The sequence below is a fragment of the Melopsittacus undulatus genome, chromosome 1 (assembly GCF_012275295.1).
Source record: "Melopsittacus undulatus isolate bMelUnd1 chromosome 1, bMelUnd1.mat.Z, whole genome shotgun sequence".
NCBI lineage: Eukaryota > Metazoa > Chordata > Aves > Psittaciformes > Psittaculidae > Melopsittacus > Melopsittacus undulatus.
In genome coordinates, this window is record NC_047527.1 from 76428375 (window position 1) to 76454595 (window position 26221).

Here is a 26221-nt window from a genome sequence, read left to right on the forward strand (position 1 = left end):
GTGAATACTCAAAAAACCAGCAGTTTTCATCCAGATCAGGAATGGGATGGACAGACTTACACAGAAGGACTAGTTGAACCTTAAGTTTCTGTAGATAATGAGAAAAAGCACAGCTCTGGAAGGCATTTGAGCATGTAGTTTAAATTTCAGTACCTTAAACTCCATGAACTGACTATGCAGTTAAATCTAGGAACATACTTAATGCAGCTGAACTGGGTAAAAATCATTTTCAGAACTCAGCACTAATCAACATTTCCTCTGAGAACACCAGTACCACTAATGCCTTTCTCTCAACAAACTTATATCTGAGTAATACCACTTTGCTTTACCGTTTTAAAGCAGAACAAAGCCATGAAGACGTTTCCATGGGATATAAGGTCAGTTGCGGTGGGGGGAGATTAGTTTCCTGCAGAACACAGTCTCCTTGAAAATGAGATGTTTCTGTTGCCTGTCCATCCCCCACACCAGATCAAAGCACCAGCTCTCCTGTTCCTGAGTGAGGTCTGTGCAACAGCTGCTGATTAACCTTGAACAGCCTCCACCTCCTTCTGTTTCAGTAATTGGAGATAGTGCAGCACTGACTAGGGCATACCACTTCACAAACAAGAAACCGCATTAAAACCTGTACTATGACTGTCTTGAAAGGGAACAAGAATAAATTTGTACCTTTCCCAGGCCTTCAAAATTATCAGCCCTTCTTACACGAGCACCACTTCATACAATACGTGCTTCTTAAAAATAAGCACTAAAAAACAACACGAACACCAACCCCATACATCTTATCTTCCAGTTATGCCCAAACAGCAGATTCCTCTCCATATATGCAGGTGGCCAAGCACAGTCCTCCCCATCTTCCTGCTGCAGAGTGTGAAGATGAACATCACTAACAGACTTGGCTCAAAAACCAAACAGCAATTGCGCTTGTCTGCTCTGAAGATGTGGTTACCAGCTCCTGAGGACAATGAGGTTTGTATATGGATAGGAAACAACAGCTTTATCATACCATCAAAAGCAAATCCAGCAATGAGATGCCATCAAGTCTTTTGGGGAGAGTTATTGCTATTGCTACAGAATTTCATGAGAGATGCAAGTGTTATCTTTCTGCTTTGACAAATTTTTTTTCACTTTCAAGACTGCCCAACTTATACCATTGCATCATAGAACCATAGAATCATAGAATAGTTAGGGTTGGAAAGGACCTTAGGATCATCTAGTTCCAACCCCCTGCCATGGGCAGGGATACCTCCCACTAAACCATATCACCCAAGGCTTCATTCAACCTGGTCTTGAGCACTGCCAGGGATGGAGCATTCACAACCTCCCTGGGCAACCCATTCCAGTACCTCACCACCCTAACAGTAAAGAATTTCTTCATTATAGCCAATCTAAACCTCTGCTGTTTAAGTTTTAACCCGTTACCCCTTGTCCTATCACTACAGTCCCTAATGAATAGTCCCTCACCAGCATCCCTGTAGGCACCCTTCTACAGAAACATGACAATACAGGAAACTGGAAAGGCTGCTGTCATTGCCAGTTGCAGACAAGTTAGACAGTCAAATGGGCAACAGCTCCTTCCAGTGACTGCAAATTCAGATAAAAAAAAATAACAGTATCTGTGCTGTCAATCAGTGGTATTTTTGATTAATTCTGAAATTAAAAGAAAAAAAAACAGTGCTCCAAGTACTACTTGGCAACAAACCATGAATAAAACTGCAAAAGTGAGAAATCAAAGGAGCAGGAAACACATACAGCTCCATCTACCAGATCAAGTTTCAGGACACAATATGCATCATCATCACCAATGGATATGACAGACTTGCCCAGCACACAGCACAACCTCCACTGCTCTTCACCTCCACACCTTACCTTGTGGGGGGGGGGAATTTTAATGTTAAAACTCAGTAAGGAAGATAAGGAATTCAAAAAGTCAACAGGTGGGTTAGGAGAAGGAAGAAGGTTGACTAATATTGATAACAGCAGAGACAAGTAAGGAATACAGTGGAAAAATACTGTACAGTGGAAAATACTGTATACTTTTCCATCACAGTCTATGCTGAGGTGAGGAGTATCACTGGCCAGGAAAATGACAGATACCTGCTACATCCATGGTCATCTTAAAAGTAGCATGTAATTCCCCTTATTTGAATTCCTGAAGATGAATATACAATATCCAGAAAACAAAACAAAACAACTTAAGACTTACCCTAAGAACCAAATGAGCCCCAACTCTGCCTTCACAGATTTAAATAAAAGTTGCAGTTCTGTCTTTGATGACAGCAGTTTTGCCAAGCACTCATTTTTCCAAAACCATGTGGTTTTATTAGTCCTAACTACAAATGCAAAAGAATAAACAAAACCTCCATAAACATATCTAAAACAAAGCCCAACAACAAAAACAAACAAACAAACCCCAAAACAACCAAACACAAACCCACAAAACCACCAAAACTTTGTTTCCTTTAAGCCAACTGAATTTAACCAATCTGTATACATGCACACTCTAATTCCACATCTATGGGAGTTGAGGGGTTTTATCCTCAACAGGTATTTGAAGGAAGACAGAACAGAGGAAGGACAGTGTACACAGAAGCAGCAGGAGATCAGACTCTCCTCTAAAAACCATTCACCAAAGCCTACAGCAATATAGCAAGAGCAGTTATCCCAGCACGACTGCCCAAACAAACCCATTTAAATCACCACTAACTCCTGCTAACATGTTTTCCGTATTGTCTAGTAAGTAGCTATGCTGCCGCGCAGCTCTATTACTGACTCAGGGGACATGAGGACAGCGTGCCAAAATGCCTGTAGCTCATCTACCATGCTTGGCTGTGCTGAGAGTTCCCAATCCAAAAGCAAAAAGTTGCCAAGTGTGGTAGCTTATGCCACATGACAAGCTCATAAACCTGCATCAAGGCAGAGAAGGATTTCTAAATCCACATGTGTGAAGTTATGCTAGCACCCTCTTCTCATTCCTTCCTACAGCTACCCTCTTGGGACCAGTGTCTCAACAAACAGTGAGGCAAAGCGATGGTAGAAACATCATCTTCACTACCCTCTTTATTAGGGCTTATCCACACAACTTGGCTCCTCATAAGAAATTTAGTCCTTAAAAATTTCCAGGTACTGAATTGGTCATCAGAAACAGGTCTCAAAGGCTCTCAAATCTATGTCACTAAGGGCCTCATCTACATGGTTTCTAAATACTTCCAGGGACAGTGATTCCACCACTTCCTTGGGCATCCTGTTCCAATGCCTGATCCCCCTGTCAGTGAAGAAATTTTTCCTCATATCAAGTCTAAACCTCTCCAGCAAAGCTTGAGGCTGTTTCCTCTTGTCCTATCACTTGTTACTTGGAGGAAGAAACCAGAATCACACAGAACAACCCATAACATGGGTTATGAAACAACTTGAGGTAGTAGGAAACCAGTACTACATACCCAGGACCCAACTATCCTTTAAAAACAATTAAATAAAAATTAACCAATCCTAAAAATCCATAATGTAAGCAACTTGCTTTGGGGAAGTGCACCCTCCTTACATCCAAAGCCCACCTGTGGTGCCTGCCTTGGACCAAAGCAGGTTTGGAAGATTAAATGACCCTTTGGAGTGCGTGGATGCCCCTATAAATAGCAAGCAGCATGACATCTGCCTGTGCTCTTCCTCCTTACCATTCATGCTTCAGGTGAGCACAGAAAAAGCTGATCCTGCCACTGAAGTCCTAAATTGCAAGGCTAGCATTTGCAGCTTCCCACACTAATTTGTACACTGCAAACCACAATAATCACTGAGCAGCTCCAAATTGCCTGTCTAGAGATCACCTGATGAAAACGCAACCAATTAAGCAAAACGTAATGGCACACTTTATCATTAAAGGGCAGAGCACTGGCTTATTCCCATGCAGCCGAGGCAGAAAGGCTGGCAGGCACAGCTTATGCGCACAGGTTGTGCAGGGGATGCAGAGGCTTATTGCTGGGCTCAGCCTGGCTCCTTTCATAGGACACACACAGCCAGCCTCCCTGCGGGCATCCCAGCAGCAGTCTGAGCAGGGAGAAGATGCAGTCCAGAAAACACAATGTAACTCAGAAGGAGGTTTGCACTTCTCCTGGCAAGTACCACCCAATGTCTTTTTCCCCTCTGACTTCCTGCAGCTCCCTGCCATGCATACACCAATGAAATGCATGTCTTAAAAATGAGATGGCAACAGTATTTTAATCACATCCTAGCAGCATATGAAAGCACTCACAACCCCTTAAGTAACAGGTATCATAGTTCTACACAGAAAAAAGCAAATACATTTGCTAGAGAGTTATGGTGGGACCTTCAACCCAGAAGTAAGGACCTAAAGAAAAAAAATAGTCAGGGTACATGCTGTTTAAGTAGATATTCTCTATTTTGAGAAAGGGAGTGGAGGGACAGAGTCAAAAAGCAACCCTCAGTTAAGACTCTCTAGAAGACATGCAAACAAGCCCACAGGTCTACGGGGGGGGGGGGGGGGGGGGGGGTAGGAGAAGAGAGCTTATTCCACTTTACGTTTATGCTAGAATTAATTTGCATCCATAGCAGTTGAAAAATATGATACTAACAGCATCCTTCTAAATAACTGCACCTGTATACAACCCCAAAGAAGTGTCCTTTCGTCTACTTTAAATCTTCTTTTTGTTTGTCCTGCCTTACTCCCATCCCATTGATAGCCTGGGATGCCTGAGATGAAGCACCCTCTGAGACTTTGGTGGACACTTCTCTTGGTTCTGGAGTAGGCAGGAGGTCTATCTGTCAGCTCTTCCTATCTCCTCCTCCTCCAGTGATCACCTCCTTCCTTTCTCCAGGTCATAAATTCAAGAAAGACTCCCCGCAAAATTTAACATTCTGCCATGAACCGAGATACAAAATGCAGAAGATTTTATCACTGCTGTATTTCAATGTGAAAGGACCTCCCCACCCCCTTGAAATATTAAGAGAATGTATCAAACTGTGAAGGATAAAAACCTATAGCCTTAAATAATTTATTTTTCAATTCAAAACTCATTCACTTTGTAAACATCTCACAAATAGGATTTAATTACCAACCCTGAAACAAGCACCAAAGCGTCAGTAAATATGCCTGCTCACAAGTTACTTCTCAAACCTATGATCAAATGTTTTTAGAGAACAACCAATTGCAACAGGCATCTGAAAACACCTAATTCACTTCTCCAGCCCAGGGGACAAGGAAAATTAAGTGGCAGTAGTGGAAGAGAAATCTAATGCCAGCCCAGTCCCCCTCTCACCTGCTCAACAGCACAAGCAGAAGGACTGTGGATCAGGGTTAATCACTTTCCCAGAGGCTTTATGACCCCAAAGCAGCCTGCACCAGTGGCATTTTACACCACTGTAATACATACAGGAGGCGTAATGTAGTAGAAAACAGCGTTTGGGATCTATACTGAAGGCATATTTAACAACAAAGCTTTATTTCAGATAAAGATAGAAAGCCATGAAGTAAAAGGCATTTCCTGCATGCACACTGAGCAGTTTTGCACTTTATCAGCTTTCCACTTCTTTCAGAGCTAAGGTGATGCTTTGCAAGGCTTCCCACTGCAGAGCCCCATTGCTGCTGATGAATACCAATGGTATGCAGCAGTTGCAAGGTAAAAAGGCAGCCTGAAACACTTCATTCATTATATTCAGCCCCTCAAGGTCACAACCCTCCAAAAAGCAAGCTCTTGCTTTTGCTTAGTCCGCTTCTCCCTGACCAGATATACTTCCTTCCAGTAATGCTACTCTTATTAGTGTATCTGCTTTGATTTTCCTGCATTTGTGCAACTATATAATGAATCATCTACAGGGCGAGTCACCTGAGTCATTCTGGCAAGTCACTTTTTCTTTTATTGGGTTTTTTTTTGTATATTACATATAATAAAAAGTTGACTCCTTTTCAGTTTGCTCACCACTGCACTGCCAGACGGGAACACCTTTAGCAGAAAACCCAGAAATTAAGCATATCAGCAAGATTTCTCTCCTCCTGTCATGGATACCTTCATGGTATATGCTGCACTGAGCCCTGTAATTTCACCCTGTTTCCCATCTCGAATCTATAGACAAATACCCTAAGGCAGGTGATACAAAGCAGCTCACAGGTTCCTTGGATGCATGACAACCCCCCTTTCCTCATTGCTTATAGCATCTTTCCAAAGAAGCTTAAAATCTGCAATCCACCTTTCAACAAAGAGGTGTGGTACATTTCCTCACTTGCAGGCACACCTTAGACGCATTCCCATTCTGCATCCTTGTTTCAATGAGAGGGATGAACATTTCCTGCACTGCTCTGGCACTGATGTTTTTTTAACATGCTTACAAGAGCTGGTAATTATTAGAAGGAAAAATGGCTACCTCAACCGAGTACTTGCGGCAGGAACAGAAAAAGCAGAAAAACACAGAAGTTGCATCTGTACGGGGTTTTGTTTTACTGTGATGCAGGTTGATAGAAGATTTAATCCGAAACTAAACCACAAGGCAATTAAAAGAGCTTAACCAAACAGAAGTGATTTAAAGCATTAACACCTTACAAAGGGGGCATTTATCCCAGAGATAAACTAGGACTACAAGGAAATGCATCTGGGGTGAGACTCTCTTCTACTTTACTATGTCCAGTCTGCAAAAGCATAATAAAACCGGGGTTGAACAGCTGCATGCATCTCAGCAGGAAAAGGACATTCTCAGCCAAGCTATTTTGACTATACATTGTAATCTCCCAGAGGTGCATCATTCACATATCAAGGTGGGAATCCCTTGCAACCAAGCTCTTCCCATGAGGTGAGGGGATTAGCTCAAGCCAGAAGTGGAGCGTCACTTCTCCAGGACCAGGACTGAAGTCAGACCACACTCTTCACTATCAACATGACTTACTTGGGCTGAGACTCTAAAAATCAACATTTTTGGTCTAAATCCAGGGAGGAGATCCCATTTCCTTCACACAAAGACCTGCCAGATGTGACCAGCAGCCACATCTTCCCAGCCTGGAAGTGCCTGCAAGTGCCAGCTGTGGACAGCTGTGCTTCCCTGGATTAGAAAAACTGCTATGTGACTAGAGAAAGACTTGGCAAGAACACAGCTGCTTGAGACAAGAGGCATTTAAAAGTGAGATCCAGCAGATTTTACAGCTGATGAAAGTAATGAAACAACAGCAGAGACCTAGGGATTACACTGCTAGCACTAACGCACCTCTTTCCAACTGCTGTTAGCAAGAGGAGCAAGCACCTCTTTTCACTTCAACCATTTTGTCTCCAATAAGTCATCATATTTCAAAACACACTAACCAATACCTTAGGCTACCCACAGATTGACATACACCTCTATCAGGCAACAGACGGACAACATACATAGGCTGTGCAGCAATTTTAAGTTTCACAAAAGCATGCTTTTCTACAATAAGGAAAATGCTCCAGTAGGTTTACATATTCCTGCTCAGCATTTCCACCCCCTTCACACTGCCATCGCAAAAGGCATGCTGGAAGCTGCTAGTCAACACAGTAGGCAGCAAGCTTTCATGAGCAACCCCTACTAACCCCAAAGCCCAGAGAACCATGGCTCTTATATAGCTCTGATAGTATGCCTACTCAGGTGCACAATCCTTTACATAGCAATTTATTTTACTCAGCAATGAATTAAGTCAACCAACTCTTTTGACAACATCAGCCCAGTCAATTCCATAAACATCTACTTCCCACAGCATGGTACAGTTCCCCAGCCTGTGGAACTCGGGAGGACTTCATAGGCATTCCGTCGCAAGGATGTTGCTTTACATTAATTATAAAGAAGGTGGCTGTACAGCAAATTAAATTACCAGGGTGCCTAAATTAAAATGCAAATGTAGCACTGAAAAAGCAGTATTACTGTTTCTTCCTGCCCAGAGGAGTGTGTTTTTGTTTTTTCTTTTAATAATAAATAAAAATAGCCCTAAAAACAGGGGGGAAAAAAGATAAAAGAAGGAGAAAAAAAAAGGCAACACAACAAACCCAAAGTACATGGACTTCATAACATTCAAATGCCTGTACAAGCTCAGACTGGGAATTTTCCATGACTGCTTAATATAGTGCTGTTAAAATATATTTCATTTTACTTACTCATAATCAGATTTTTGTGGCACTGAAAAGAGTGCAAATCAAACGCAAATATAAATGCAAAACCAAATATAAATGTCTTCCTCTACCTAAACACAGACAATATATTTTACTACTTTTTATCCTAGTAAAAAAGTCACTCCTCATATTACCACACTGTGAATCAACAAAACAGCTATTTATTGGGTGGTTGGTTTGTTTGGTTTATTTTTTTAATAACTCTGAGGTAAAACAAAATGACTCAAACACTGCTGAAGAAATAACTTTCCCACAAATGTTGAAGCATGAAATTGAGCAAACAGAAGCACTATTGGCAAATTACTGTAGAACAGAAGAGGATTCAGGAAAGCCTCCTTACTCAGAAAGGGCACATTTGATTTCAACTGTTGTGAACATGACATATACCCAAGAGCTGATGAATGCTTCATCAGCTCAGACCTCCTTTGGGTAAAAAGGCTCAAATTTGGCCACCTGGAGGGACACCTACCCCTACTGAATTACTCTCAGAAGTGTTGTTACAAAAGAAGTGTTTTTAGGCATGTCACTAGTAATTCAGATGGCTTTGGCCATCTGTAATTTTACTCTTCAAAAAAGAATTATATATGTATTATGAATCTCAGAGCAGCAGAAAAATCTGACAAGCATCTTGCTCATTATAACCAGAAAACCCAACCCTACTCAACAGTTCTGCTGAAGCTGGTGCCTCTATAGCACTCCTTAAGTCTGGAACAGTAGGAATCATGAAAAGCCACTTACACTTTACTGCAAATAGATCTTGTAGTAGAAATGTGTTCCTCCTCTGCCAGCTCAGTATGACCTTCCTCCAGGTTTTAACATGGCTGCTCAGAAAAAGACTTGGCCTTAAATGGAACCAGTTTTCTTTCTGAAGTCATAACTTAGAATGGAACAATAACTTTCTGCTCACTGCACATACTACCTTTAACCCCCTCTGCAGCAATTAAAATACTTCATTCTGCAGGGAGGAACAGAGATTTCCTCACCTGTAAGGAAATTAATTTTGAACCCTCAGAGCTCCGCACCACTTTCATGTGTCCAGTGGAAATTATTGCAAACCATATGAACTATGTGCCTGCCCCTTCACCAAGGAAGTCACCCAGAACTTGTCCCTTTGCTTAGCTCTGGTGGTAAAACTGGGTTTATTTGCATGAGGACAAGGACCCAGGGAGGGGAAAAGTCTTATGTACTACACCTCTTCATCCTGGAAAAGGGAAAAAGATGTTGGAAATAGAAAATCCTGTAGTATTTTGCAACTAGAGAACGAAGGCAAAAGCTGACAGTTACTTATTGAGGGCTGCGAGTTTTTGGCAGGTGCAGTGATGCAGTTTAAATCATTCAAATCCCATGACAGTGTTCACATGACATCATCTTCCCTCTTGTTCATGGGCCAGCCTTCCTACAATTTCCCTGTTGTTTCAAGTATCAACTTGTCTTTGTTTTGAAGAAGTGACTGTAATTTCACCATAATTCTAGCTGCTCATACATACAGTGAGCACAGCTAAACTCTGGCAGTACATTTATCACCCAACAGATCTTCTGAAGAGAGCGCCCTTACAACATTGTTCTGGTCACATTTTCAGTTCCCTTTCATCTTCAGATAGCCACGAGCATGTTTGTTTATGCACAAATGTGACCATCAGAACTGCTGTGTATATTTTCAGATATACACATGCTTTCACAATGTTATCTTCTCCTAGAAGTTAAATCCCCACCTCAGTCACATAAGCAAGATTCCATTTATAGAGGACAGTTACAAAATCTAGGCTCATACCTAGAAGTATATGGAGACACATGCTTCATTTTAGTTCCTCCAGATCATATTAAGAGTCATCTCAAACACATCCAGCTTCCAGAGGTAATACACAGCTTCAGCCAACTTGCAATGAGTTTGTTTGTCATCTACCCCAATATGCTGTGCAAGTCTCTCCCTCAAATAAAATGGTATCCAGTCACTTTTTGTTAAAAAAGAGACACATTTACAGAAATAAAATATGTGATTACATTCGACGGTCCTTCTGTTGCAAGAGAAGCTTCCAGCAGACATTTTCCACAGCAAGTTGATGCTCGAACATTTAGGAGTGGGCAGGAGTTGGTCATGAATCACGCCGAGAGCACACACATCCACACCCGCCCTTCCTGAGGTAGCTGTGTGAATAACACTGACAGTGCTGCACCACAAGCACTGAACATCACTTGCCCTGTAAAACTCAGTTACCACTTTACACAATAATGTATAAAGTCATACACAGCTTCTTCCTGCTCTTTTCAACGAGAGGGCCATGGTCAATTCTTCTTTAAGTCTATTTTCTATACAAAGCCTATAACTTAGACACTTTTTTACTTCCTAACAATAGCTCTCACAATACCATCTGGTGCCTAAAAGACACAGGCTGGCACGTAATTACCCCTATCCAGTCCTAAGGCAATTCAATTTCTTCAGCAAAGTCAGGAACTACAAGACACCAACTCCATTACTCCTGATTTCATATGCTGCTCTGCTTCCTTTCTGCTAAATTAAAGGAAGCATCATTGGAACTCAGTCTCTCTGGGCCAACATGGTAGCAATATTTGCACTCTTCCAAAGCCAATGATCTCTCAGGGAGAGCTTCCTTAAAAGCCAAAAAAGAAAAATCTCCCATAGAACTTCATAGTCAGTTCTGAACATCTCCACTACAGAAGTCACCAGTGGTAAATGTTCATCCCTCAACACGTGCCATGCACTGTAGTGAGATGGTTTGATGGCTTAATTAAAACAAAAATGAATTAGAAATTTGAAAATCATTTCTAGCTTTCCAGGAACACAACTGTAATAAAAGCAGCTCTACAGTCAATGTACAAATCAGTGTAACAATGATCCGGAGACGGGTTAAAAAACGGTGGCAAGTTAGACAAGTCATTAGTTAACAAAGGCACATCTGTGCAGAGAGCACAGAGACCCAATTGTGGCAGAGACTTCCTGCCTCATCCCTGACAGCACAGAGGTGGCTGCAGAGGCTGCACCAGCACCCCTTCATGAAAGGGTGACACGGCACCATGCCTTACACAGGGACATTTCACCCCCCTGTTACCCACCAGGGAGTTACAGCAGCAATGCAGAAAGGCATTTCAGTAAATGTAAGAGTAGATTTCCAGAAGCTCTGTTTTAAGTAGTGGTCACCTACTGGATTTTAAGTAGTTTTAAGTACTGTTACCTACTGGATTTTAGTCATTTTGACCAGTTTCTCTTAAGTGGAGTTTTGGGGGTTTCCCCGAGTCCCAACATAGATAGTGTTCGGAGAATCATAGACTTGGGTCGGAAGGGACCATTAAAGATTACCTAGTTCAACGCCCACTGCCATGGTCAGGGACATCTTTCCCTAGATGTTCATTAACTCTCTCATGGGAAGCTTGGATTGTGGTGTGTTAAGAAGCCAAGCAACTTGTACCCAGCTAGAAGCCAAAATCACAAGGTATTTCTAATTCAGGTGAAACTGTGTCCTATATTCATCCTGGGATTACCAACATTGCTGAATCAAGACATCTTTACTTATTTTAAGTAGAGCTAGATCTTCATGGAAATATTACACATCCTGATATTATGCAAGTCAAGGCATCAAATTTTAGAAACCCAAGCCTCAACACTTTCTCCCACTGCTTGTTTTGGGTTCATTATCTTTAGCCATGATCACATAGCTTAGCTATAAAGCACCAAAACCCTAGAACTATCCTGTGCCTTTAAACCTACCCACCCGCACACCTCTCCTCCCCCAAGGCCTTCCTGCTCCTGCCCAGCCAGAAGCCGCTATCGCAACTGCTTGTTTGGAAACTGGCAATGTCCGCTGATAAGAGAAGCAAAGCTCACGGGTCAGGAACAGTCTGCTCACCTGCATTACCCATGGCTCAGGAGAGACCTTTGTAACAGCCCTCTCGGCTGCTGGAGAGCTGCTTTGCAAAATGCATGCAGGGAGCCAAAATGAGTAAGACTTTGGATAAACCCAGGAGCATTCCATCTTTATTATCACCTTCCAAAGAAGCCTGGGAAGCACAACATGTCCACAGAAGCACCTGGCATTAAAGAGGAAAGAGGGCACAACAAGTGCCAGTGCTTGACCAGTCAACACCAAGGCAGAAGAAATCTAGGTATGAAGATGAAAGCCATAGTACTGCACCTGTGAAGTCAAAGTGATTAACTATTATTCAGCTATTCATGCAAGTCCCCAAGTTCCTCACTTAATTAGGCTGAAAAACAGCTAAGCTTGAAAGGTAGATACTTCTTTAAACAAAGACTTTAAACAAAAAAAATGTAATTTATGGGATCAGCACTGTACACAGTACAAGAAACACAAAGACACAGACTGCACAAGGTGCCCCACTGGAAAACGTCAATCCCAACACTTAAAGCCTAGAAAAACCTGGCACCCCTCCAAAGCCACTCCCAAACACCATAGGGTCTCCAGGGCTCTTCCTGGGTACCCAGCAGACTCTCAGCACATCACTGGTTGTAAACCAAGCTTTATTTTCCACAAGACCAGACCTACTGACCCACTAGGAACACATTAGCTACTGCCTACATGGTTTGCATATTGCTCGAAGGATTAAAGATACTGGTTTGGAACAAAATTCAGTGGTTTATCACAACTGCAAACATACCAACAAATAGAGATGCTGCCTTGCAGGGGACAACTTATTAGAAGTGAAATTACTCATAAGTTCATGTATATTTCTGACTGCGGCCAAACCTCTTTTGCCATTTATGCGGGCATACTTAAAGACCTTTCTTTGAGCAGAAGCCAGTGCAAGTGCAGCTATTTTTTTAGAGCTATCTAAAAAATGGTGGGGCATAACATACCTTACTTTTTACCACATAGTAAAGATGAAAACCTTTAACAACCTCTCTCTTTTACCCATCTCGGAGCCAAAATGAGTAACTCTTTATTTATAGCCACTAATGGTTACCTCTTCTGAATTTATTTTTTCTCCTCAACAAACCACCTTTCCAGCAGGGAATTTAAGCTTTTAGTTATTTCAGATATTTTTGTTATTTTTGCTCAGTATGGCTTTTGAGCTGTCAACAAACTTCCCAAGTTACTGAAAATAAAACAAACGGCAAATAGCTTTACTGTTTCAGTCAACCCCAACTACAAAAGTCAGAAAGAGGGAGAAGACATACAAATCAAATGCCTTGGTTTTTGTTTTGTTTTTAAATAATCATGAAGCAACTCATTGCCATATGTTTCCGCCTATATAGGCATTTCCCCAGCTGTGCCAAATCATTTACTTAAATTTAAATGGAAAAAAACATGTTCAATACACAAGAACATTAGATAACATCAACATTAGTATGGAACAACAGTTTTAATATAAAAAGATGGCGCAAATTTCATATTTAGATTTGTACCATCATAGAGCACAAGGTACAGTTTTCCCCCTACCTGCTTCCTCTTAATTGGTACACAGGGAAACAACAGTGCACAGCATTGCAGCTGAAGTACAATATAATATCAACAAGCTAAATAAATATACATACCCTCAAAAGAAGCAGCAGCTTGCACAGCTATACCTTTGAGCTTAGTGACATAGTCTTTTCTTTCTAAAAGCACATACAAGAAGCATCTTAGCTTCCAGGTGGTCTCAGACCCTTCCAAGAGCAAAGATGTAGAGTGGACTTCTTAATGATTCCAAGCTACCAGCTACCTCTGCAGTCTTGGAGGTAAAGCATTGACCATGCAGAGATCTCTTGAAAAGTCTCCCTCTTCTAACAGTTACCAAGATCTGATGAAAATACAGCTGCCTGCTGAAGAGCAACTGGTAGCACCACAACTGCTCCTCTGGAGAGAAAGAGCCACTCACTGTTTACTAGTTGCTTTGGTACAGCATCTGGAACAAAATTACTGGGAAAAGATCACGTGACAACAGAAAGCAGGAATTTCAGCACAAGTAAAACTAAAAAGGGCAACTTTTACTGCAGTAATATTGCCACCAATGGAGCAGTACTAACAAATGCCACGAAGTCCTATTTTTAAGGCATACATTACTGCAGCTTTCTCGAGAATAACCCCAGGTTTTTCCAATAAGCCTGTGTAAAACTATCCAGAAGCACACCATTGCTCAGTACCACCAAAAAAGATATTCAGAAAAGCAACCCTAAAACCCAAGACTTTCTAAAATGTTGGCATTTTGTAATACCAGAGGCCCAACCAGAGAAAAAAAAAAGAAAAACACATTCAAAACCTACAGCTAGGAAAACTCCAGCTGGCCTCAGGACAGCACAGAAGGTTATTCTGCAGCTGTGACAGGAATTGCAAAGCCAAAAAAAAGGAGCTTAATTTATGCATTTTAAAGCAGTAGCTATCAGATATTGTTGTCCCATCCAACAAGGAATGTTGAGATGGGACATTGAGATGTCTTTGGCATGACTTTGAGAAGACATCCTGCTACAGCATCTGCTCCTGCTCAGTGCCTGATGCTCCTTTCCTTCGCTTCCCAGAGGGGTGCCTTGGGCAATCCCCACAGCAGCATCACCCATGATCTGTTGCTGCAGGTGTCCATACCTTTGCTGCCTTAGCACTTCTTGCCCCTTCATTTAACCCACTGATTAATATGCACTCACTTTTTTTCCTAATGAGAGATGGCTCCCCTGAACATACAGACCACAAGGCACATCACTGTGCGCTGAGATAGCCACAGCACATGCTGCCTCTGATGACTTTCAGCAGAAAAAAAAAAGCCAAAAAAATCCCAGAAAAAACAGCAAAGCTTTTGTGGACTCTCTGACCACATAAAGAGACTGTGCACTTCTCAAATCAGGTATCTGCAAGCAATATAAAGGATTGCTTCCATAAGCAGCACCCAAGTTCAAGAAATTAAAATCAGGATTATAGCCTGTATTTGCCCAACTCCAGAAGCACCTGGAAGACAGTAAATGCTGAATCACTATCCAAAGGAAGAGGATTCCACAACTTGACGTGTTCCCTTTGCACTCACTAAGGACTGCTAAGAACAAGCTCTACCAAAGGACCACTGGATGAGCACAAGAAAATACTCAGATCTGGGTACACCTTCCTGTCCTCCACTAGCTACGGATGGTATCTCCACTTTAACTGCATAGTATGAAGGTTTCCTACTGACAAAGGTGTAACTATACTGTAAAAGTTTACTACAACTATTCATTACATTGCAATTAAGTTTATTAATGGGCTTCTGTACAAAAAAAAGCCAGAAAGTTTACTACCGCACCAGGGTTGTAGTCATTTAAAGTACTGAATCACCAAAGCAAATGATGGCAGAAATGGTGTGACAGAAACAGAAATCAGGAACAGAGACTCTCAAAACTAACGCAAAACAGAGGACCACCCTTTTGCTGCAAGCGCTGTGCAACTTCAGCAAAATCCCATCTACCACCTGTTAAAGGTTCTCAGATTTGGCACATAAAATATTAGAAATACAATTGCAAGAAGGGGTGGGGGAAAAACTGAGCTGCTGCTACGCAAATTATATTTTATAGCTCAGATTTGCTCCATCTGTTTATTCCTTGAAATAGCTTATCAAGTATCAGACAGCAGAATCCAACTCTGGGAATCTCAACAACAAAGAGCGCACTTCATCAGACACTCCTCCTGGTACACGATCTGAAAAGCAGCAGGAAATGCCATCCTTTAAAGCCCTGCTGTAAACGCTGCTCTCGTTTTCTTTTAGGGAATATAGGAACTGATTGCACACACCAAATAAATCTATCCATCGTACCCATCACCAGAAAGCTGTAATGAGGAGATAAACCCTAATCACAAAGCCACAGTCTGTATTTAGTAAGAGAACGAGATCCAGGAAGACAACCAACTAAGCAAGACGTCTGACCTGCAGAATAGGCACCTATTCCTTGTCCTGATGTGAACTCCAGCATCTTGCCAACTTGGCTCTTTTCTGAAGCAAACAAAAATATACCCAAGATACACAATTGTATCTGTTTTGTATCTATTTTTACCCACTAAAATGGTCAAATAGAAGTGATCTCCACTCTTTTGTAAACCAGACGGGTAGGTTAAACAAAGGGATTTGACTTTTCCTCAAGATAAACAACTTTGTAAGAAAAACAAACCTATTCTCTTAACAAATATGTTTCACTTCATCTGAGTAAACATTTTAAGGAACACTTAAACAACAGCAACTAAAATGGGACCAAATAATCCATTTCCGATGATGCTATAAACATCAATACTTTTTCAAAACAAGGAATAAACTTCTCTTATCTCCCAGCCCCAAAACTAGGACCAGTTTGGCTGAACGCAGAGGGGGGGTGTGAGAATCTTCCCAGAGAAATCCTGTATTTCTGTTAGCAAGGTTGGGAAAAGGAGAATAGATATACGCAGTGCACAACATCAAAACCACACAAGGCTTTGCAGCAACACCACTTTCACAGTCTACCATGGATGAAGGTTTGCAAGGAAAAGAAGAGGGCCTACAGGACTGGGGTACTAACTTGATGACAACTTTCAGAAATACTCTGCTTTGTAATTGCATCTGGAGTTAATGACAGCTAGCACTCATCAAACATTTGAACCCCAGATCCATACCTGAGGTTATGCTACAAGCACCAAAATCAGTCCTGACTTTGAGACCATGAAGGCAGGGTTGGCCAGACGAGTGCTGTTCTACCAACATTATCATGTACAGAAGTTAAGAACCTAAAAAGCAAACCAAAAAGTCCTCAGTACTTTTAATGACTACCGCAGTATTGAGGCAGACGTGCCATGATAAAAAGCCCTCGGGAAAACTTGCTCAGAGTGGGAACATCGTTTTGCCCCAGGGGAAAAAGCAACAACCATTTTCCTCTGCTAAGTTATCCTTACAGCATCTCCCTTAAGGGCATTCTCCAAAACAAAACAGGCTCGTATTAACACACTCTTGTATTACTGACATACAATAAAGGATTATGAATAGTTTCCCAAGAATATATAGGAAAAGGCAACACCAACACATCAAAGTGTACTTAAGCCTTTTATTTCCTGAGTCCTCCAACTCAGCCAGTCACCCTGCGAATGCCATCAGCCAGAATCACTTGTGAAGGCACAGCTCAGCTCCTGAAGCCTGCGGCTGAGCTCCCCTCTCTTCCTTCCTCTCTCTCTCACTCAGAACAAAACAAAACAAAACCCCAAATAATTTCACAGAAAGATTTAACTTGTCTAAGAGATGGGCTAAAGAGAATATTGACTTCTTCAATATTCACCTTTGCTTAACATTCTTTCAAAAATCTCTAGTGAGGCTCACCACAAGATGAAGATAACATACTTCCAAAGAAAAGAAAGTCTGATACCATAAACCAGGCAAAAAGTTCTACTGAAGCAATTAAGGTATTTGCTAAAATGTATTAACATACAAACACAAACATACAGGAAGCCTATTCAATTCTGAAGTCTGACAGGCCACTGGATGATACAGGAGATTGATAACATCTATCCTCCAGGCCATTTTCCTTCAGCATGCCATTAATACTAGAAGGTGTAAAAGGTATTATATTGACTCCCACATTTAGGCACTGCTCCAACAAGCTTATATTTACCCACTGGAGACAGGGCCATTGAGACAAACAAGAAATCCAGCTAAAGATGTACTGAATCTGAATTTTCAGTGCAAGTTCAGAAACCCATACAAGTGACCAGTACCTTTCATTTTTCAAGACTTCCTTCCATACACAAGGGGAAACTGCACAGTTTTCCTCAAAGCCAAAAAAGGCTCCTTTTTTCCCCCCCTGTTACTGACTGTGGGGGCTCATTCTTCATGAAAAGTAACTAAGCACAATTGCTAACTTTTAAATTACAATATCTCATAGAGAAACTGAGTTAAACTCCTCTATGGAAGGATTTACACAAAATGGAAATGTTAACTTCGGTCAGTAACCACCAGACACACCCCAGTTTCTGCCATGCTTCAAATTTGAACCAAAATGGGGTCTGTTCCTCATAAGCTATTCAAGACGGAAAAACATGTATTATCAAGTTTTATCAACATCACTCACGTTTGAGATTTCAACAAAGAAAAACAGTGGACATAGAAAAGAACCCTATAAACTTTCTACCAAATAAGAAAACTTATCTAGGTTAGACTGAAAAACAGTCACAGCCACAAAGGAAATAAGCACCTAAATAGAGAGCAAGTTATTTACATTTATCAGTAAAACAAGCACAGGTGTGATGTGTTTACAGCTGAAACAACTCAGCAGCCTTCTCCACTCAGTTACCCATTTATAGTGGGGAAGTTACTTCCTCAGTCATGATGTCCATGGAATGACACCCTGCAGAGAAGCCACCAGACACCCACTGACACAGCTTTGCAGTGCCTGTCCAGCTGAAGACAACAAGAACAAGCATAAACATTACTTGGACTTACCCAAGATGACAGTCTTGATCACTGGTTTTGCAGAATGAGTCTAGAGTAAGCGGTACATTCTTCCCCAACATGGTCCTACTTCTTACGGGTACATTTGGAAACACTAGTAATCTTCACTCATTCCTTCTGTCCTAACAAACCTTTCACAGTATACATTTCCAATATAACACTTATTTTCCATGTAACAAAGTAGTAATTTCTTCATCAGCATGGATATAGCTTAACTCACAAGACAGGTGTGGAGGACAGTTAGTATCATTTCCCATTCTACATCCAAACTTTGAAAAGTCCTGTCCTTAAAATAATGAAGTGTTTGAGCTTAAGTTTGGACTTCTAACCAAAAGGATAATCCACTTAACCTTTCTTAATCGGGGGGTTGTCCAAAATGAAGTTGCATTACAGTAAATATGACCACAGGATAAAGTCAAAATTTTCAAATAACATCTTGGAAAATTATAAATAAGTAAATATAATAATAAAAAAAAATAAAAAATTTGAGCCAGTAATACCCCAAAACCAGTAACCTGCCTGAACTGTTGCCCCAACGCCAAGCTATCCTCCTTCACATCTCACTAATGGTTTAAAGTGTCACATAATGACAAATTATGTGACAGGAAGATCAAGAGAAATGAGAACACCTAAGCCACGACCCTCATACAAGCCTGAAGTCATAATCAATCTATCAAGTTTTGACGTCAATTCCCAAAACACGTAAAGTAGCTACAATTAGTGACATAAGGATGATGATTCTTCCTTCCCCCTCCCAAAAGTTTTAATTCACAGTGACTTCTTACCTCCTGCCCTTCTCCTGGGGCTCCACCCTAAACTTGTGCTCCTGGCTCTGACCACAGCTGGGGACTGTGATTCACTAAGGAAAAAACACCAGCCCTGCAGCCAAAAAGGATGGCGAGATCAAACTACCCAGAGGACGCACTTCCCTCCAGACCTGCCCCACGCACACAGTCACCATGCCAGGTGTGCAAGGGATGGAGCTGCTGCTCATGTCCCTGGCAGGAGACTGCACGACCTTCCACTGGGGCCACATCCACACAAGAGACATGAAAAGATATTTCTCTCACTAGAAATCTTTTTCTATATTTTTTAAGTTCAATCAATATGCACTCCTCATATTAAAATAAATAAATAAATAAATAAAAATAGATAGGAAAATAAATAAATAAATAAAACCCAGGGGAAAAAAAAAGAGGCATGTTAGTCACCTGCTAGGGGTTAGGTCTGGATTTGTTCTGTGCAAACACATTGACACTGCGTAAATACACATAAGCACACATAAGGACCTACCAATTTTTTTCAGCTATTTTCTGAAGTCTGACTATTTTGGTTTTCCCAAGCTGAAACCTAAGATTCAGCTAAAAACACCATAGCAGAAGCCAAACATGGTACAACCAAGGCAATCAACAGCATAACTTTTAATAAGGGGCTCCAAACTTTTCTTTCCACAGTTTGAGGCACTTGGGGCAACAAGAGCACTGAAAGGTTCCAAGGTTTCTCAGGCTACTCATGGGAGCAGCACACTAAATTTTCCATGTGACACAGAAAAGTCCAGCTCCCCTGTCTCCTGCAAAGTAGTCACCTCATGCCTCCACAGAATCATGGAAAAAAACTGTGAAGTGTTAATGATACAAGCCCATCCTTCTTGGCTTCAGAGATAAGTTGGGACTGGCCGTGCTTTCAAACAAGATTCCCTTTTACCAGGCAGCAGGCTGTACGATAGCTCCAAAACCCAAATAGAGCCAAAGAGGTTCACAGCCTTCAGTATCACCCACACAGAGGGCTCACCAAGTGAAAATCCATATAGAGAAGAAAATCTGGTTGGAGCAAAACACCTTACTCAAAGTGCTGACACAAACATATAATTAGGGAAAAGACCAACAAAAAAGGAACATTTCAGTGAGGTGTCACCAGAAGGTAAAAAAAAAAGCTGAGGCTCAGAAGTAGCCAAGATTTCTGTAACGGTAAGGATTTCACAGCTCTCCTTTGGTTGGAGTTTGACTGAACATACTTAAAAAGCCACGAGCAGACCCTGTACAATGTAGAGCCTCTACAGCCAATTTCAAGTTACATGTTTTGCAGCTTTAAGAGAATTCTTGTGTCATTTTACAATATTGGTGGTGCCAGCAGGGCTTCTAGGCTCCAGCCCAGCAACGATGACTCTGCTTCAGTCACACAAATGTACCTTATAAAAGGCACATGTGAAGTATGTGTAACAGGCAGTTATGATGACGTGCTACTGATGAACTGAATGTGATTTCCCGACTTACAGAAATAAACCTGCAAAAACATCTTTCTGACTCAGTAAGGTAGACCTAGGACCCCCCGGAACATTCCCTAGTCAAAACATAATGCTCTCTAATGAACCTAAAAATAACGGCTGACAAAACCATCAGCTTTTTAAGAAAACTAAGCATGAGGAGTCGCAGCTCAGAAACTTCAGAAAACACAGCCAACATCAACGCAGCCAGAAGAGGCACTGCTCCTGCTTGGCACAGCTTTGGCATTCAGAAGCCCTCCAGAAACATAACTTCTATGCCATCACCAGTGGGATGATAGTTTTACTCCACCAGTCTCATGCAACTTGGCCAAGCCAAACAGCTGACACCAACATCACAAGCTGGAACATCAGACCCATACTTGCGTTTTCAGTAAGACATTTCTTAACCAAAACTGGGAGACTTCCAAGATGGTGTATATCGATGCAGAAATTTATTAGCATCACAGGATTTTCACTTTCAGAGCAGAAACTTGTCAGTGCCAAGGTCACTTGGTTGCAGGAGATAGTGAACCATCTCCTGCATGGCAGGAGCATTGCTAGCAGTCCTGCAGCGATCTTCCAAATGCCACAGCACAGCAGCACCACAGAATAGTCTGCTGCAAGATGCATATCCAAAATAAGGGCTTCCAGGTTCAGCAGATACCTCCTCAGACAGGTTCGTGAAGCAAAGTTCAAAGCCTCAGAATTAATTTTTGTACCATCTCCTTCCCACAGAAGGAGGTTCAACGCTTGCTCCTTCAGGACTCATGCTGGGAGCCCTGCCCTCAAAACAGGGTATCCAAGCAAATATGGGCAACAGTGGAAAGCAGAAATGAAGGAAATCATTTTGAACTTGGAGGTACCAGCAGTACTGCTAAAAATAAAAGTATGCTGGACAGAGTATCTGCTGTGTCTCCAAGGAGGCTACCCACAGCTCCAATAAACCTCTATGCAATTTTAGACAAAATTGCATAGAGGACCTCTATAATAATGATGATTTTATAACCGTCTCCTTCAACATCATCTACCCAGACATTCTATATGGAAGGCAGGAGACAGAACTGTCCTCATCCTTCTCTTCCAGTTATGGAAATTATGGGGGGAAAGTGAAATCCTTTGCTTTTAGAACTTGGCAGCAGCTAACCACCATCAACCCCTACAGGCACCACTATGCTCGCTGTGCTGCAAACTCCCCAGGAGCCGAGCACTGCTCAGAGAGCACTGCACAGACCAGATGATCTCCAAAAGTCCCTTCCAACCCCAACCATCTCTTATATGGCAGCTCGGCCAGCAACTGCCATACTTCTCCTGTGACAAGGACAGTGACCACGGTTCAGTGCAACACACTATATCTTCGGCAAAGTGACTCCCTGCACAACAGGAGGAAGATGAACTACATCCACTTCCCCAGCTGCCCCAGCAAGCACTCCTTGGGAACTTCAGATGCTGAAGAAGCAGTTTGAGCTTCCCTCTCCTGCCTTCTTTGTGCAAAATTTCCCCGTGTTCCTTCTCATCTTGAAATGACTCTCCTCCTTCCCTTATGGCATACATCCCCTTCCAGCAGGGATGCATTCTCACTGGAAAAAAGCCTGACCTCAGCTACCACAAGAGGCTGCTCCCTTGCAAGCACCCTAGCTGCTGGTAAAACATATGGGAATGATTTTTTTCAGGCTGTTTTGAGCAACACAGCCAAACAGCTCTATTGCACACACCCATACTTTTAATTCTGAGTATGGATCTCTGGGATTTCTACAGGTTTAAACACCTTATATATGAAAACATGACTACATAAATATACTGGAAAAGTTACATTTCTGCCACTGACCTTCCTTCCTTCAAAAACCAAAAGGTAACACAAATCAATCAACAGCCTGAATTAGTTTTTAAACTCCTGGAAAACACTTCTCCTCTGTATTTAGAATGTAATTGTACAATTACTTTAATAACTTCCAGCAATAAAAGCATTCTGGGGAGTAAGTTCCAGGGCTGACTCCTCCAGCCTAATTCTTTACTCAGACCCTTTCTTTTTTTGGCCGATTTAGAAAACTGGGACATGGATGGAAATCACGGCTTCTCTGGAGACAGGCACTTATAATCCTATAAGAATAAAAGCTAAGAATATGAAAAGTAGTAAGAAAGGGAAACTGGGTAGCAAGATGGGGAAATCATAATGCTGTTAAGTGACAGATAACAGCAGCATCAGCTGACCAGTGGGATCCTGGTGTTATCCCATACCTCACCTAACGCAGCAAGTCTTAACAGGAGCACCTCTGTGACTGTACTCTGGCAGTATCCAAGCCAGCTGCTTCATTTTGTTCCAGTGGGTATCACCTTACAGTGAGAGAGGGCCACAATCAACATCTAGTTATAGAAAAGTTTGGGAGAAATAGTAATACAGGGGTTTTCCTTCTAGTACCTTTCAGGTGTACACTATTTTTCTGCAACAGCCAGATTGAAGACACTCCTGCCTCCAGTGCAGCAAGTTCTTGGTAATGCTGAGGAGCAACCTATACCTTTCTCACCCACCAGCCTTCCTCCCAAAACATGACAGAATGGTTTGTGTTGGAAGATACCCTAACCATCTTCTAATTTCAACTCCCTTGCCATGGGCAGTGACACTTCCCACTAGACTAGGTTGCTCAAAGCCCCATCTAACCTGGCTTTCTACACTGCAAGGGATGGAGCATCCACAGCTCCCCTGGGCAGACTGTTTCAGTGTCTCAATACCCTCACAGTGAAGAATTTCTTCCTTACACCTCATTTCCAATATCAGACTCACATCGCTGACAAATGAAAGCAGAACAGACCAGGCTTTTTACCTGTGCCTTCCTCTTTCCTCCACACACTACAACTTTAACAAGAACAGTTTTTCTCTCAGATAAGTCAGCAAATATTTTTGTAAAGAGCAGCTGCAGGATGTCTGCCTCGCACAAATTAAATTACCCAGCCAGTGGCTCAATCCTGTGCCTTCAACAGACATTTTTTGTAGTAGCTGGGCTAGGCCAAGTGCATTTCTGCAATTGTGCCTCAGACTGCCTATATGCCATTTATGTATGCTCCAGTGTGAGGAAGGGAAAATGTTTATACTTACGGGTGGGACTTTGGATGCAGATTAAAGTCAAGGTGCTATATTTACTGATCTTTTAAAGTAATATCAACATGTTGAAAGGGAGTAAGAGTTCTTAAGAAAGATCAAAGTCTGCATGCAGCAACCACAAATTAACATAAATACATGCAGAAATACTAACAGAGACTAGCAAAATTTACTTGCCTTTTCCCCGGGGCAAGTAATTTTGGCTAATAGGGGAGTCAAAACCATTAAAACTCTTCTTCACCTTTATGTAGGGCACGCTACACTACTTTGTGTCAGAGTGAATGACTCTTCAGATTAATTTTGCAAAGCTAGGCTAATACTACCATATTGCTCATGGCTTGCACGCTTTTAAAAGGCAAGGGCTACATCCTCTCCAGGGCGGGGGGAGGATAAAAAAAGGAAGCAATATTACTACTTAAGTCAGACTTTTTCAAAGCTAATCCTGCATTTCTTCCTTCTTATTGCACTTGACAGAACTTTTGTTGCCTGACAAATGAAAAGCTAACAAGCAGTAAGGTGTATGACCTTCTTTTATTTGACTAATTACTATTCCAGTAAACAGATCACCAATTTTTCTTGTGGGAGCATCAACAGCAGCACCAAGAACACGAGGGAAGTTATTTCATGAGGGCAAAGGACAGGTTTGCAGCTTAATCACAGCCTGTAAAGCAGATGTCTGACCTGCATTTACAACTCTGACAGTGCAACCGCTTCTGTGAGAGCTGAGATTAAAGCAGTCCTGCAGTCAGTCTCCAAGAAGTGGCAACCCAGATACAATGCAAGCTTTGCCAGCAGCCTGCAAGTACAACACACATGCAGAAGCCACTGTGTTAACACCAGATACCTTATGTCCGTAACGCTGGGTCCACACCAGGTGGGCTGAACCATTTGGTAAAATATTACTGTACAAAATTCAGCTAACTTAGACAACAAGAGCCAAGATTTGACTTTCAGTGTATACCCTAAGTAGCAAAGGGTCTTTGATTCGGATTGCGCATCCAACGTGAGGAGATTGTCAAGACCCAGGAGATAATAATGGTAAAGTTCAAGCTGCTTTCAAGATTTAAACTTTACTGCTTTGCATTTTGTATCGGAAAACTTGGTCTATCTTTTAACAACATACATTTAAGAAACACGCCTTAAAAAGTAACTTTACTCTCACCATTTGGAGTCCCCCTTGCCCATGCGAGGCAGGAAAAGTAACCTCGCCAGGTTTCATGCAGGAAAAACCTCGAGGAGCGAGCCCCCCACTCCTGCCGATACCCGGTTTCAGGGGCGGCCCCGCCGCTGTAGCAGGGGCGGAGCGGGCAGAGAGGCATGGACCCGAGGTAGCTCCGGTGCCGGAGCCCACGGCAGCCCGCTCCTCACGGGGACCAACAGCAGCAGGGGGTGCCGCCGGGGGGCGCGGAGCAGCGCTCTAATTAAGCTCCGAGCGCTTTTCCGACTGAAAGCCGGCGGCCTCGAGTTCCACCCCCGGTAACGGCCCGAAAGGCCGGTACTTTGGCGGCGGGAGCCCTCCCTCTCTCGCCCGCTCACGAAGTGCCGATGCCCGAGGGTCTGCTCTTGCAAACCCCCTGCAAACCGAGGCGCTCGCTCGGGGGAGCACACGGCACTCTTCGGGAGCCCCTTGCCGCTCTGCTGCCGGCTCCTGCCCCACAGAGCAACTCCACAAAGCTGCAGGAGAAGGAAGGAGGAGAGGAAAGGAAGACCCCACGGGCCCGCGCTCACCTCCGCCAAGAAGTTGTCCATGGTGGCCCCTCGGCCCTCCCGAGGGTGCGCAGCGCCGAGCCCCAGCCGTGCACCATGTGCCGCTGCCTCCCGGCCCGGCCCGGCTCGGCTCGGCTTGGCTCGGCTCGGCCCCACCGAGCCGCCTCAGCCACCGCGCCGCTCCATCGCGCCCCACCGCCGGCACCGGCCCGCAGCCTTTGTCCGCACGCTCCCTCAGAGCCGGTCCGGGCAGCGCATAGCCACAGCCGGGGGAGGGGGCAAGGAGAAGGAGGAGGAGAAAGAAGAAGGCTCCCGCCGCCACACGCTCCTGCCCGGGGCCGCCCCGTCCCGTCCTGGCGGGGCAGGGGCAGAGGCGGAGCCGGGACCGCGCCGCTCCCTGGGCCGCGCTCAGCCGCGCCCCCGCCCCGCCCCGGCAGAGGGAAGTCCCCCGGGCCCCTCTCCCCCTGCGCGCTCCCCGTCCCGTGCCGCCGCTGCCCTTCGGTGCGGGGTCCGTGGGGCTCATTTCGGTCCGGGCGCTGCCGCTGCCCGGGGCACGGGAACACGGGTCCCAGCGCGAGTGGAACGATCGCGGGGTGCCACGGGAGCGGCGCGCACGGCCGGCCGCCGGTGTGAGGGTGTGCTGCGCTCCCGGGTTCTGCAACACAAAGC

General features: G+C 43.2%; 1 protein-coding gene across 1 annotated transcript in view; it reads right to left on the reverse strand.

Moving 5' to 3' along the window:
• MYO10 (myosin X) overlaps positions 1–25692 on the reverse strand; it is a 157081-nt gene extending 131389 nt beyond the window's left edge. The window contains exon 1 of the mRNA XM_031052807.2: positions 25574–25692. Within this exon, the coding sequence (XP_030908667.2) occupies positions 25574–25594 (21 nt within the window). The 5' untranslated portion in view covers positions 25595–25692. The remainder of the gene's footprint in view (positions 1–25573) is intronic.
• Between the last annotated feature and the right edge of the window lie 529 nt (positions 25693–26221).